Source organism: Odocoileus virginianus, chromosome 1 (assembly GCF_023699985.2).
Source record: "Odocoileus virginianus isolate 20LAN1187 ecotype Illinois chromosome 1, Ovbor_1.2, whole genome shotgun sequence".
NCBI lineage: Eukaryota > Metazoa > Chordata > Mammalia > Artiodactyla > Cervidae > Odocoileus > Odocoileus virginianus.
In genome coordinates this window covers 14677547-14692623 of record NC_069674.1, presented here as the reverse complement: position 1 = coordinate 14692623, position 15077 = coordinate 14677547, and the positions used below count along the sequence as shown (strand labels likewise).

At 46.8% G+C, this 15077-nt stretch overlaps 1 protein-coding gene across 1 annotated transcript; it reads left to right on the top strand.

Annotated features, from left to right (window-relative positions):
* Window positions 1-2063: 2063 nt before the first annotated feature.
* On the top strand, window positions 2064-14767 carry RAB19 (RAB19, member RAS oncogene family). Its single transcript, XM_020899376.2, has 4 exons — window positions 2064-2209; window positions 4654-4866; window positions 7368-7551; window positions 13124-14767. Exons 2-4 carry the CDS (start codon window positions 4666-4668, stop codon window positions 13390-13392), a joined length of 654 nt encoding a protein of 217 aa, XP_020755035.1. The 5' UTR covers window positions 2064-2209; window positions 4654-4665; the 3' UTR covers window positions 13393-14767.
* Window positions 14768-15077: the final 310 nt, after the last annotated feature.

Here is a 15077-nt window from a genome sequence, read left to right as displayed (position 1 = left end):
GACTACAGTCCAAAGGATCACAAAGAGTTGGACACAACTGAAGCTGCTTACCACGCATGCATATGTGTGTATGTGTGTGTATAAAATAAGTATATAACCTGTGTCACCACCACCCATGTCAATAATGCATCTCCCCCATAGCCCAAGCTCAGCTCTTTGCACTTATAGTCAACATTGGTGAACAGGATTGGGTTAGGGAAAAGCAGCATTTCTCCTTACATCCATAACCATCCAGGCATTTTACCATTTGATTTCTACTTCTAGACACCCTCCCAAGTGGGAAGTCTGAGTCAGCTGGGTTTCGTTGTTGTTATTTTCCCTTATCAGTAATCATCACCAGAAAAAGAAAACATTTGTACACCTAACCTCATTGACACATTTCACAGGTTCTATTTCCTGCCCCTGCCCATACATTTGTCATGGATCTTGACTTATATTTCATTTCCAAGCCTCATATACATGACCATGGCTTTCAAAACACGGTCGGCAGCAGCAGTATTTGGCAGTGTTTTTTTTGTTGTTGTTGTTTGTTTGTTTGTTTTCTTGCTCTCCCTGCCAACATTGGGTTTATCCTCCCTGAGAGGTTCCTGGGGATACATGCATGCTCACTCGCTCAGTCGTGTCTGACTCTTTGTGACCCCATGGACCATAGCCCTCTAGGCTCCTCTGTCCATGGGATTTTTTCAGGCAAGAATACTGGAGTGGGTTGCCATTTCCTCCTCCAGGGGAGCTTAAAATCTGAGTCTGCTGTGTCTCCTGCCTTGGCAGGTGGATTCTTTACCACTGTGCTACCTGGGAGGCCCTCCTGGGGATGTAAGTGTACATGTAACTGATTCACGTTGTTGTTGTGCAGCAGAAACTAACAAAACTGTAAAGCAATTATACTCCAATCAAAAATTTTTGTTTAAATTTAAAAAAAGAGAGGTTCCTGCAAGTGATGTGTAAATGGAATTTCAGATAAGATAAATCATCATTCAGTTTCTCTACAGAAACGCTGTTGTGTAGTGAATAAACTGTCCTCTACTTCAGTGCTAGGCCTCCACACACAGTAAGAAGTACATCTTAAATCACCCTCAGCACACACCTCCCTGTTCACAACTGACACAAACAGTTCATGAAAACAGGAATGCATTCTGAATTGTTTTCCTCATCTCTTCTGTAAAAATGCTGGTTACGACCCACTGAAATTGACTGCATGACTCATAACGAGTCTGAGCCCACAGTATGAAAACACTATACCAGTTTCATATTTTATCAATCCAGATGTTTTTGTTTTGCATGTGGTGCTTGTAGCTTAACTGCCTACTCAGCACATTCTACGTAGTGGAGGCGAGCTAGTCCCCAGGCTAGGAGAAGCAGAGACTCTTCCAGACTCTGTGGGGGGGAAAGTCAAAAAGGAAAATTCAGCTCAGCTCAATGCTTCCATGGCCACCATCGGGGACTGACGGATGCCAGGTCTTCTTAGAAATAAATCCTTGTTCTGGGGTAGATTTTGAGGGGGGAAGGAAACATTTTCAGCTTTGAAAGAAAGAAAAGATAGCGCTAAGTCATGTCCGACTCTTGTGACCTATGGACTGTAGCCTGCCTGGCTCCTCTGTCAAAGGAATTTTCCAAGCAATACTGGAGTGGGTTGCCATTTCCTTCTCCAAGGGATCTTCCCAATTTAGTTTTTTAATCTTCTCTTTCACTCAATAACTCCTCAGCAAAGGTTATCCAAGCCCAGAAAACAATTGAAGGACTCGAAATCCAGATCTGTAGCCCCCTTTAACTTGTGGTCTTTCAGCTAGCCAGCCCCACCCCAGACACACAGGTGACACCAGGAAAAATGGGGGTTGGGGCCGCCCAAGAGAAGGAAACCAGGTGGCTCAGTGGGTGTTGGCTGATACAGCTGCCTAGCTCTTTTCGTTTGGGCTCTGATGGATGACATGGGATGCTCCACGCTCAGGGGAAAGCTAACTGAGCGTGGCAGGTGTGGCAGGACCTCACCCCGCGCTTTGTACTCTGTCGCAGCTCCTCCGGATGGCGGGGGAGGGGGAGACGGAGGGAGGGTTTACGCTTTCCTTTCGCTTTCTCGAGCCATTAAACCTGACACCTGGGGACAGAACTACAGTTCCCACCACACCTCGAGGCAGGAGGAAGAAGGGGCACGGAGGGCCAAAAGGAAAACCAGGAGAAAGAGCAAACACCTGCTGGCAGACGTGAGCAACAGGTGAGCAACAGGTGTAGGTTGCAGGATGGAGGGTTTTGGAGGGGGGTGGATATGGCTCATTTCTTCTTGCAGGGCATGTGAAGGGGGCTTTTGCGGAAACCCTGAGGACTTACTGGGGGAGGCGGCCGGGGTCGGGGGAGAAGTAAGATTTCAGCTCACATGACAGTAGTTAGACACCGGAAGTAGAATGGCTTTCTTTATTTGAAAAGCCAGAGGGGGAAAAAGTGGTTTGGCTGTTTCTCTTGTTTGCTGGGTCATGCAGCCACAGTAACTTCAGAGACACCTAAGAGAGGTGCGGGATCCTCCTTCATTCATTTAAGCTTAGGGGTTTTAAGTATAGATTTTAATGTGTGTGATGATACAGACTTGTCATGTTCTAAGACTTTTAAGAAGACCAGAAAATAAAACTGGGAGAAATGAAGAAGGGTGTCATAGACAGGGACAATTTGCAGCACATCAAATTTAGTTATCAAATGGGATAAACTTTCGTGTATTTTTATGAGACATTTGATGAGAATACGTAACACAACTGAAGAACAGTCAAAGGGCCTGGGATATCTGATTCAAGGGGACCTGCTTGCTGCTTCAAATGTCTGCTGGGCTGTCATGTGGAGTAAGAATCCTGGCGTAACACGAGGGTCCACAGTGAAAAACCTCAGGGACATAGATTTCAACCCTATGTAAGAGCTGTGCACACAAAATTGATTTTTGTCTGGAGGTAGTGAGCTCCTTGTGATCTGAGATGTTGAAGCGTAGGTGGATGTTTAAGCTGAGATGCTGAGGGCAAGAATAAAGTTTCAGGTGGTTGACTGTGCTGGTCAATGCTTCCCAAACCTGACTGCTTATCAAAATCACCTGAGAGTGTGTGCATGTTTTTGCAGCTATTTTGCAGATCTGAGATGGGCTCTGGAATATATATGTATATATATATATATATATATATATATATATATTTATTTATTTATTTATTTATTTATTCTTTTATTGTTTATTTTTGGTTGTGCTGGGTCTTCGTAACTGCATGCAGGCCTTCTTTAGTTGCAATAAGCAGAGGGTATTCTCTAGTTGCAGTGCTCGGGCTTTTCATTGCAGTGGCTTCTCTTGTTGCAGAGCACAGGCTCTAGGCACACAGGCTTCAGTAGTTATGGCACATGAGCTTAGTTGCTCGAGGTATGTGGGATCCTCCTGGACCAGGGATCAAACCTGTGTCTCCTGCGTTGACAGGCAGATTCTTTACCACTGAGCCAGGGAGGTCCCTATATATTTAATTGTTTAATTACCTTCCCAGGTAATTCTGATAGTCAGTTGGGAAAACACTGTCATAAGAAATTTTTTTTCCCAGCCTATGGCAGAATACAACACAAACATTCGAACCACTGGGTTTCTTTTGTTTGTTTGTTTCTTTTGTTTTGTTTGGCCACGCTGCACAGCTTGTGGTATTCTGGTTCCCAGATCAAGGATGTAACCCAAGGCCCTGGGCAGTGAAAGTGCAAAGTCCTGACCACTGGACCGCCTGGGAATTACCCACAGTTTTCATTTTGAGTATTCTCAAAATCATAATTTCCCAGACAAGAAAAGCCTTTCTGAAACTGACTTCTCTGTCAAGTATCCTTGGTGTTTGTTGCTGGTTGCCTGGACATTCAGACTTCCAGTAGTTTGTCTTCCTCCCGTGTGACACGAAGATGGGCTGACAGCTAGGCCTGCCTTCCGCAACTGATGTTCAGTTGCTCAGTCGTGTCTAATTCTTTGCGACTTCATGGACTGTAGCATGGGTCTGCAGTGTCCTTCACTATCTCCCAGAGTTTGCTCAAACTCATGTCTGTTAAGTCAGTGATGCCATCCAGCCATCTCATCCTCTGTTGCCCCCTTCTCCTACCACCTTCAATCTTTCCCAGCATCAGAGTCTTTTCCCATTTGCATCAGGTGGCCAAAGTACTGGAGCTTCAGCTTCAGCATCGGTCTTTTCAATGAATATTCAGAGGTGATTTCCTTTAGGAGCCAGTCAATCCACCTGATAAGTGGCAGGTTAAACATACCTGCTGAGCCAGGCCACAAGGTGTGTGGGATCTTAGTTCCCAGATCAGGAATCAAACCCTCGCCCCCAGCAGTGGAAGCACTGAAAGCGCAGAGTCTTAACCACTGGAACACCAGGGAGGTCCCAGTCAATGCTACCATCTGAGACTGGGCCCAGACCGTAGACCCCCTTCATTGTAAGGTGACTCCTAAAGTAGTATCAACTCACCTAGGACAGGTGGGGTTTGTGGGGGCAGCTCCCTCTTCCCTGACCAGTAACTAATGTCCTTCTCCTCCCACGAGGATGTCCGTGCTAGGAAAGCAGTGACCTTCCTCTGTCTCCTGCTGTCCTGGCCCAAGAATAGTTCCTGGCCGCCAGTAGCTGTTCACTAGAGATAGGCTGAATTCCTTCTTTTCTTCCTTGATCCTAGGTGGCAAGAGCCATGCAATTCTCCAGCTCGGCCAGGGCAGCGGACGAAAACTTCGACTATTTGTTCAAGATTATCCTCATCGGGGATTCCAATGTGGGCAAGACGTGTGTCGTGCAGCATTTCAAGTCCGGGGTCTACACGGAGGCGCAGCAGAACACGATCGGGGTGGACTTCACTGTGCGTGCCCTGGAGATCGACGGCAAGAAAGTGAAGGTCAGAGGGGCACAGGGGTGGAGCTGCCTATTTCACCCACAGACCCTGACCCGGAAACACAGGCCTGAGGCATAAAAGCTGTAAATATAAAATATGAAATCATAAAAATACCAGGCAAAATACACCTGAGAGTATTTATTTTTCTCACTGAGGAAGGGGAAAATCAGGCTTGAAATTATGACAAGAACCCAGAAGCCATAAAGGAAAATATTGCTCCATCTAACTCTTATATCTAAAGGTCAAATTTATACTCTTCTGTATAATCATATAAAGGTCAAATTTCTACACACTCAGAAATACCATAAACAAAGTCAAAAGCTGAATGACAAACTGGAAAGAAACACTTGCAAATATGGAAATCATAGAAGGCTAATTTCTTTGACATGAAAAGAGCTCTAATAAGGGAATTCCCTGGCAGTCCAGTGGTTAGGACTCCATGCTTCCACTGTAGGGGGCATGGGCTCAGTCCGTGGTCAGGGAACTAGGATCCTGCATGCCACGCAGCAAAGCTCTGATAAATATCAAAGAAAAGACCAACAACCAAACACAAAATGTAGGCAATTTACAGATTTGACAAGACTACTACTTCATAATTTTTATGCAAACTGGCTCATACATTTATGTGAAGAAGTAAAGGTTCTCACTCTCAGTTTTTTTTTTTTTCCATTTATTTTTATTAGTTAGAGGCTAATTACTTTACAATATTGTAGTGGTTTTTGTCATACATTGACATGAATCAGCCATGGATTTACATGTATTCCCCATCCCGATCCCCCCTCCCACCTCCCTCTCTACCCGATCCCTCTGGGTCTTCCCAGTGCACCAGGCCCGAGCACTTTCACTGTCACTTTTATTTTTGTTTTTTTTTTTTTTTTTTCTTTGACTGTGTTGGGTCTTAGTTGCAGCATGTGGGATCTCCTTCTCTGACCAGGGATCGATCCCCAGGCCCCCTGCATTGGGAGCATGGAGCCTTAGCCACTGGACCACCAGGGAAGTCCCCTCACTGTCACTTTTAATTAAAGCAATGAAATTGACAGTTAGATATCTTTTACCCATTTGATTAAAAAGGATCAAAAAGTGTTGGTAATGATATAATAAATGGATTTTGCTTGGGATCCTATTAAACACAATAGTAGAAAGATATTTTGGAACCAGTTAGGAAAATGTAATATGGTCTGAATATATCATACTAAGGAGTTATTGAAATGTTTATTAGCAGTGATAATGGTGTTATGGTTATGAAAGACAATGTCCATTTATTAAAGAAGTATGTAAGTAGGCAGGAAATGACACAAAGTCTAGGATTCTCTTTAAAATTATATTTCAAATAAATCAACAGAAAGGGCTCCATGAAGCAAGAGTGGCAAAATCTTGATAATTATATGGTTATGTGAGGATTCACTGTTATATTCTCTCTAGTTTTACGTATGTTTGAAAACTTTCTTTAAAAAATAAACTTTATAAATAATGTGAGAGTATGAAAAAAACAGGTACCAGGGCTCCCCTGGTGGCACAGTGGAAAAGAATCTGCCTGCCAATGCAGGAGACATGGGTTCGATCCCTGGTCCCGGAGGATCCCATATGCCGCAGAGCAACAAAGCCTGTGTGCCTATGCTCTAGAGCCCAGGAACCACAACTACCGAAGCCCAAGTGCCCTAGAGCCCGTGCTTCGGAACAAGAGAAGCCACCTCAAGGAGAAACCCACACACGGCAGCTAGAGTAGCCCCTACTCACCACAACTAGAGAAAACCTACGCAGCAGTGAAGACCCAACATGGCCAAAAATAAATAAATAAATGAAGTTAATTTTTTTTAAAGCTAAAAGAAAAAACAAGTACCCTCAAACACTGTTGGAGGGAATATAAATTGGTGCCACTGCCTGGCTTGTTAATTTGGAAGTTAGTATTATGAGGACAGTGGCTTCCCCGGTGGCCCAGTGGTAAAGAATCTGCCTGCCAATGCAGGAGATGCAAGAAACTTGGGTTTGATCTTTGGGTTAGGAAGATTCTCTAGAGGAGGAAATGGCAACCCACTCCAGTATTCTTGCCTGGGAAATCCCATGGGCAGAGGAGCTGTCAGGCTGCAGTCCATGGGGTCACAGAGTTGTACATGACTAAACAACAATTATGGGCACACTTCTAAACATGGACAACTGAGTGATCCTTCAGAATCAAAGCAGTTTAGCCAATGCCCTCTCCTTTACCAGGGTCAAAAGATAACCCTCAAAATCTAGACAAGGAGATGAGTGTGCTGGAAAGGCAAAGAACACCACACCCTAGGACCCTGGATCCACCTCTCAGGCTGAAGAGTCCCTTAGGAGATGACTTCCAACCTGAAAGCACATCCAGATGACTCTGGGGAGCCTCTGAAAAAAGCAGACTCTTGGGCCCCACCCCAGACCTTGTGAGTCTGGATCTCTAGAAGTGAGACCCAGGAAACAACTTAGGTGAGCATCAAACATGGGAATTCCTCACGCAGACCCCCTTGCCCGACCTTCTGCAGATGCAGGTGTGGGACACCGCTGGCCAGGAGCGTTTCCGGACCATCACCCAGAGCTACTACCGCAGCGCCCATGCGGCCATCATCGCCTACGACCTCACCCGGCGGTCCACATTCGAGTCTGTTCCTCACTGGATTCATGAGATAGAGAAATACGGAGCAGCAAACTTGGTCATCATGCTGATTGGTATGTGGATTTCAAGGCGTTTCACTTTCCTTTAAGCCCCATGCTCAGCTTTTTCTGGGTTTCCAATGACAGTGGAACAGGAAGTCATATAAGCACAGGTGGAGGCTAGGACCTCAGAAAACATCTGGGCCAGAAATTCCCATCAGGTTCACTTGAGCATGATACTGGGGGTGGCATGAATTTGTTAACAATACAGATTCCTCGGTGGTCCAGTGGTTGAGACTCTGCACTCCCACTGCAGGGTGCACTTATTGAATCCCTGGTGGGGGAACTAGATGCCACATGTTGCACAGCAAGGCCTAAAAAAAAAAAAAAAAAAAAAAGGAATACAGACTCCAAGACCCCACCCTAGAGTTTCTCATTGCAAAAACCTGGGACATATATGTGAAGGTGCACCCTGGCTGATTCAACACACATATTTGCAGACTACACAGGAAATACTCTGGAGTGTGAGTTTCACAGCTTCAGGTGGCTCTTAATCCCCAAGGGAGCCACTCAGATGACTATGACTGACAACACTCTTGAACGACTTCTCACACCTGCTAAGATCTTAAACAAATCTTAACAACAAGTTAACATCAAAATTAACATCAACTTCAACTACACTAAGTGAACTCACAGCTTGAAATAGGTGCAGTCCCATTGTATATTCAGAATGGGTAACTTCCCAGGTGGCACAGTGGTAAAGAATCTGCCTACCAATGCAGGAGATGCAAGACATGTGGGTTCGATCCCTGAGTCAAGAAGACCCCCTGGTGTAGGAAATGGCAACCCACTCCAGTATTCTTGCCTGGGAAATCCAATGGACAGGGGAGCCTGGTGGGCTGCAGTCCATGGGGTCACCAAGTCGAACACGACTGAGCACAACATACTGTCAGTTCCCTATAGTATTAGCTTTGCAAGCAGTGCACCCCCCCCTCCTGAGGACACTACTGTTTACCAGGTGGCTGGTTAATTTTGGCAACCTGGTTTAGCTTTAGCTACTCAAAGTGTGGTCTGCAGACAAGCAACATCATCATCACCAGGTTTTTGTTTGTTGTTTTAAGACTTATTTTTTCAGAACAGTTTGAAGTTCTTAGCAAAACTGAGAGCAAGATACAGAGATTTCCCATACATGCCCTGTACCCACACATGCATGTGCTGTGCTAGTCGCTCAGTCATGTCCGACTCTTGACTCTTTGTGACCCCACAGACTGTAGTCCGCCAGGATCCTCTGTCCATGGCATTCTCCAGGTAAGAATACTGGAGTGGGTTGCCATGCCCTCCTCCAGGGGATCTTCCCAACCCAGGGATCAAACTCAGGTCTCCTGAAATGCAGGCAGATTCTTTACCATCAAAGCCACCAGGGAAGCCCCATGAATACTAGAATGGCTAGCCTATCCCTTCTCCAGGGGATCTTCCCAACCCAGGAATTAAACCAGGGTCTCCTGCATTGCAGGAGGACTCTTTACCAGCTGAGCTACCAGGGAAGTCCCCACACATGCATAGCCCCTCCCATATCAACATCCCCTAACAATGTGCTACATTTGTTACAAAGAATGACCCTACATAGACCTACATCATAATCATCTAAAGTCCATAGTTTAAATTATGAATCATTCTTGGTGTTGTGCTTTCTATGGATTTGGACAAGTGCATGATGACAAGTATTCATCATGAAGATATCACAGAGTGTATTTTCACTCCCTTAAAAATCCACAGCGTCCTCATCACTTTGGGGTTTGTTAGAAATGCCCCATCTCAGGCCTCACCCCAGACCTACTGGATCCGAATCGATCCTAGAGAGATCCTTGTGCAAATTAAAGTTGGCAGAGCACAGGTCTAGACAGCTGCTGTAGGACTGAGAAAGAGCTACCCATTGACAAGCATATCCTAGCTCTGTGCTAAGTCACCATCTGAACCTTAGTTTCCTCATCTATAACATTTGATCAATATTTGCTGGGGTTGTAAAGATTTAGTGAGAAAAAGTGTATGCATTGCTTGACAGTGCCTGGCACATAGTAAGTTTGTCATAAAGGGTGGGATTTGCTTCTAGAAGTTTGTTTGAGGGAACAAGCTCATCAGTGTTCCTTAAATAATTGAGGGGGGGGGGGGCTTATGGTAAGGATACAAGTCCCTGGGACCTAGGAAAAGTCAGCAACCAAGCTCACAAGAGGAGGAGCCACAGTGGAGCCAGGCCACCCTCCACAAGCAGGAAGCTGGGGGCCCTCCTCTCAGGCTGGGATCTGCTAACCAAGCTCCTCCACTGGGTATGCTCAGTTGTGTCTGACTCTTTGCAACCCCACGGACTGCAGGCCACCAGGCTCCTCTGTCCATGGAATTCTTCAGGCAAGAATACTGGAGCGGGTTGCCATTTCCTACTCCAAGGGATCTTCCCGACCCAGGGATCGAACCCGTGTCTTTTGTCTTGGCAGGGGGATTTTACCACTGAGCCACCTGGGAAGCCTCCTCCACTATTGTGCATCTATCTCCTCTCTCAGAGCTGCTTCTTAAATGTGGGGTGGTGTGGGCTGGCCACTCTCTCTCACCCTGAGCCCTCCCTCTTGGATTCCTCCAGGCATCATCCCCAGCCTGCTCCTGCCACAGAATCCCTCATTCTCCCATACCCTCTAGCTCACATTCCTCAGAAAGGAAACCCCATTGTCCCATTCCTTCTTTTCACGTCAAATCCAGGCCCAGGTTTCTAGCCAGCCTCTGGGCAGGTGGACCTGGGGTAAGGTGCTCACCCTGGACCTCCCCTGATGGGACACATCATTAGCACACTCAGTCCATTTATTATTATCATCCAGACTCCAGAAAGGACTTGTTATTCTAGAACCACTCTTCCCCTGTCTTTGCTGCTTTAAGTCATTGTCTAGCTTTGGCCACTTGATGCAAAGAGCCAACTCATTGGAAAAGATCCTGATGCTGGGAAAGATTGAGGGCAGGAGGAGAAGGGGATGACAGAGGATGAGATGGTTGGATGGCATCGTCGACTCAATGGATGTGAGTTTGAGTAAACTCTGGGAGATAGTGAAGGACAGGGGAGCCTGGCATGCTGTGGTCCATGGGTCGCAGAGAGTCTGACACGACTGACTGACAGAACAACAACCAGCCCCTGTTGTATGCACAGCCTTGAGGAGAATGCTGCTTCTTAACTCATTCTGTTTCTTGTAACTTAAGAATCAAAGTCACTCCCAGGGCCTCGACAGGGTTCATCCCTTCCTGACACATTAGATCAAAAGCCCCCCAATCCACAGCCATCCAAAGAAAATGTGCCTCAAATTTAGTCCCCTCCTTTTTTCAGAGTGGCTGTCTTTCCGCACATGCATGAAACCAGGAAAGAGAGATTAGTGTGGCCATGTGGCCTCCACACAGAGGACCACTTGTCTCTTTGGGGAAGAGTGTCTCTTTTCTCTTTTTACTTCTCAGCCAAAGGTCCCCTTTGAGACCAGAAACTTTTTTGATTTGACTTCTGATATATTGGACACTTCTAAAGGCACCTCTGTGTTTATACAAATAAACACTGATTCCTGCCCCCTCAAAAGGCCTAGATTTCTTCCTCAATAACCACTTCTTCAAAGCAACAGGGAGGACCCTGGCTGAGGTTTCTGACACCTTTCATGATAGTTGCTCCTGAGGTGTGAGAACCAGGAGGGTTGATAGGAAGAGATAGTGACAGGTGACATTTACTAAACTCCACTCTGAATCCGCTCCTGAGTCCCTTCATTTAACCCTCACAACCATCCTGAGAAGCAGAGACCACCATCCTCGTTTCCCAGCTGAGGAAATCGAGGCCTCTGGAGGTTGAATATGGTGCTAAGTAACTGGGTCAAGGTACTTACTGACAGGTGAGGCAGGGTATGAACCAGAGCCTCCCTGGGGTCAGTTCCTTTCCAAACACTTTCCAGCAGTGGTCAGGCTAACAGTCACCCTCGTCTGAAGCTCTGGTTGAAGCAGTGTCTCATCCACTCTAGTGCCTGAACTCTGCAGTCAAACAGATTTGTGTTCAAATCTCCCTCTCTGTCCTGTCTCAACTTGGGTTCATCCCTTTCTCTGAATTTTGTCTCCTCATCTATAAAAGCAGCACCTGCTTCAAAGGTGTTGTTGAATTGAAAGGATTAAACAAAAGAACACACAAAGCACTTAGCATAGTGCTGAGACCTCAATCCAGGGAAACTGTCCTGCCCTACTGAATTAGAGGCTCCGAGCCCCACTCCCCACGTCCCCGCTTCCCACCCACCCCCCCCCCCCCCCCCCCATGACAGAGCTGAGCAGGCAGGGAAGGAAACCCCACCAAAGACCGCTCCCAGGGAAGGAAGCTTAGGTGCGAATCTCATGCATCTCACCGAGGGGAACCACGCAGTTCTAATCTCACTGGGACGTTTCCCCAGGAAGGTGGGCTGGATCCTTTAAATTCGCAGTTTCCTGGGATATCTTGGAGCAGAACCTCGAAAGCTGCCCTGCAAAGTCACCCTGCCCAGGCAGCCCCCTTCTGCACCGCCCTCGCCTCCCTTGCTAGCCCCGCCCCCTTAGGCCCCGCCCTCCTGTCCCGCCCCTGTGGCCCCGCCCTTCACCCCTCCTCCCTTTTCTGCAGAAACAGGTGGGGCAGAGGAGGGGAACAGATGGCAAGATGCGGCGGGATTTCTGGGAAACTCACAACGGTTTCTTGGTCATTTACTCCCTCGTGTGTCTGTTGTAACAACCGTCTCTGCCCTCACTTCTTATCTGGTTCCAGAAACGCCCCCAGAGATGATCTGGAAGTGTCCCCGGAGTTCCCTTGTGTGACGCATCCAACCCCGAGGGTTGACACGAGGGGTCTTGTTTTCTGTCAGTGGCCTCCTCGCCTTAATCTGGGATGGTCAGCGGTGTCGTTCCCTCACCGAACTGTCCCTGCCCTTCCACCACAGTTTCCATTCCATCTCCACGGTTCTTCACACAAAGGAGTCTTTCTCTCTCAAAAGTTTACCCCAGCCCCTGAGGCCACGTCACCACTGTACCAAAGTCAAAGAGACGGTTGTGCATTAGCTGTCGTGTTCCTTCAGCTCTAGCTGAAGAAGGCCAGCTCCTCAGTACCCGTTTAAAACCCTCGGCGTTCTACCTCATCGCGAATTCCTGAACATCGTTCATAAGACGCCCTACTCTCCCCCTGCAGGCCGCTGCTTCTCAACTTTTTCTCCTTCTCCCTGCTCTGTTTCTCTAACTTAACTCTTCTTACCCCCTCAGTGTATGGGTTTAGGGGCCCTGGTGGCTCAGAGTGTAAAGCGCCTGCCTGAAATGCAGGAGATCGGGCTTCAACCCCTGGGTGGGGAAGATCCCCTGGAGAAGGAAATGGCAACCCACTCCAGTACTCTTGCCTGGAAAATCACATGGACAGAAAAGTCTGGTAGGCTATAGTCCACGAGATCGCAAAGAGTCAGACACGACTGAGCAACTTCACTTTCACTTTCTTCCTTTCCTAGGTTAGGTGTAGGTTCTGTCTCCTAACTGAATCTTTGGCATCTGCTAAACTAAAATGTTCTTTTTAAAGTCCACCTTTTAAAAAACCAGAGTAAGTTACTCCCCAGAATATCTGCTTCTCTCTCACTCCCAGGGAACAAGTGTGACCTGTGGGAAAAACGCCACGTTCTCTTTGAGGATGCCTGCATCCTGGCTGAGAAACACGGCCTCCTGGCTGTTCTGGAGACATCTGCCAAGGAGTCCAAGAACATCGATGAGGTCTTCGTGCTGATGGCCAGGGAGCTGATGGCCCGCCACAGCCTGCCCTTGTACGGGGAGGGTGCCCCAGGCAGCCTCCCGCTGGAGTCCACTCCCGTCCTCATGGCCCCAGCTCCGAGGGAGAAGAATCAGTGCACCTGCTGAGTAGGTTCCCCAAGCAGGTCACACCCATCAGAGGCCACCTCTGAAACAAAGGGCAGCTGCTGGCCTCGAGTCTGCTGAACAAACGGACTTGCCTCTGGTCCTACTCCTTCCTGCTTGGGGTAGGGGTCCGGGGCGGGGGCGCCCCTTTGCCTCAGTTCACACCAGAGGAAGGAACACTGATTCTGACAACAGAGGACACCCTTATTTCTCTTGACTTTTCCTAGGACTCGAGGCCCAGGGGTGGCAGGACAAGATTTGTTCTTTTTTTCCCTTTTTGTGCATCTTTCCCTTTTCTGTCTCCCCAACCCTCCAGCTGTTTTCTACTGAACTTTGCCTCTCGCTTGGAGAAGTGAGCAGTGAAGGAAAGAAGAAGAGAGGATTATCGAGAGGGACGAGGATGTTTGGAACATTCCAGAGTGGTTTAAAACAGTGTGGGCACAGGAGGATGGGGGAAAAGCCTGCCATGATGACCAGATGTTAACTTTTTTGTTTCCTGACATTCACACTTCGAGTCTTAGTTTGGGGAGCAAAGCCTTTTGAGCTGAAGACCATAAATAGTGTCTTGCCAAATGGTCAGGAGCCATGTGATAGAGATAGAATTGGATTTCACTTTATCCTAGTTGGGCTGATTGGACCAGACTCCTAGGATGTGGGAGATGCATACGATTTCTTTCTAAAACATCCAGTTATCTGCGGGATCAAAAATTAGTTCTGAATTGAAATTAAATTGGCTCAAACATGTATCAAACCAATACTAACCTCACTGTGTGGCTGGGCAAGCCATGTACTCTGTGGAACCTGTAAGTCATAAACCTCGTTTTTTCAAAGCTCCCCAAGGGTTGTTGCTGAAGGTGTCTTGCAATCCTAATGAAACTACAAGGGCTGGTCTAGCCACAAAACTAGCTCTAAAAGGGGAAATGTCTATGGGGAGCTCACCCAGGGTGCAGGTGAGGGTTCCCAGGCATTTCAAGCCTTAGCATCACTATCCATAGGCTGAGACCAGCTCTAAACAAACAGCCACTAGCCATGTATGATGACTAAACACTTAAAATGTGGTAAATTTGAATTTGAGATGAGCTGAATGTAAAATATATACCAGATTTTTCTAAATTTCTAGTTAATTTATTTTTAATTGGAGGACAATTGCTTTACAATATTGTGTTGATTCCTGCCATACATCAACATGAATCAGCCATAGGTATATGCCCCCTCCCTCTTGAACCTCTCTCCCACTCTCACCCCATATATACCAGATTTTGAAGACTTAGTACAAAAAAAAAATGTAAACTATCTTCCTAATAATTTTTATATTGACTATATGTTAAAATGATAGTTTAGATTTTCTAGGTTAAATAAAATATATATTAACATTTCAGCTGTTTCTTTTTACTTTTTTTAATGTGACAACTAGAAATCTTAAATTAGATGTGCAGCTCACACCATCTAGCCATTGGACTGTATAATAGAGCAACACTTCTCTAAGTGGGGTTCCCCAACCACACCTTTGAGAATGGCCAGGGGATGTTTATCTCTGATTCCAGACACCCAAGGCTGACCCACTGAATCAGAATCTTTTCAGAAACCCACACTTCACCAAGCTTGCCAGGTGAGTCTCCCCACACTAAATCTTGAGAACTGCTACTATACAGAGGGTAGGTGAGGGTGGGAGTGAGCCAACAGGGGTG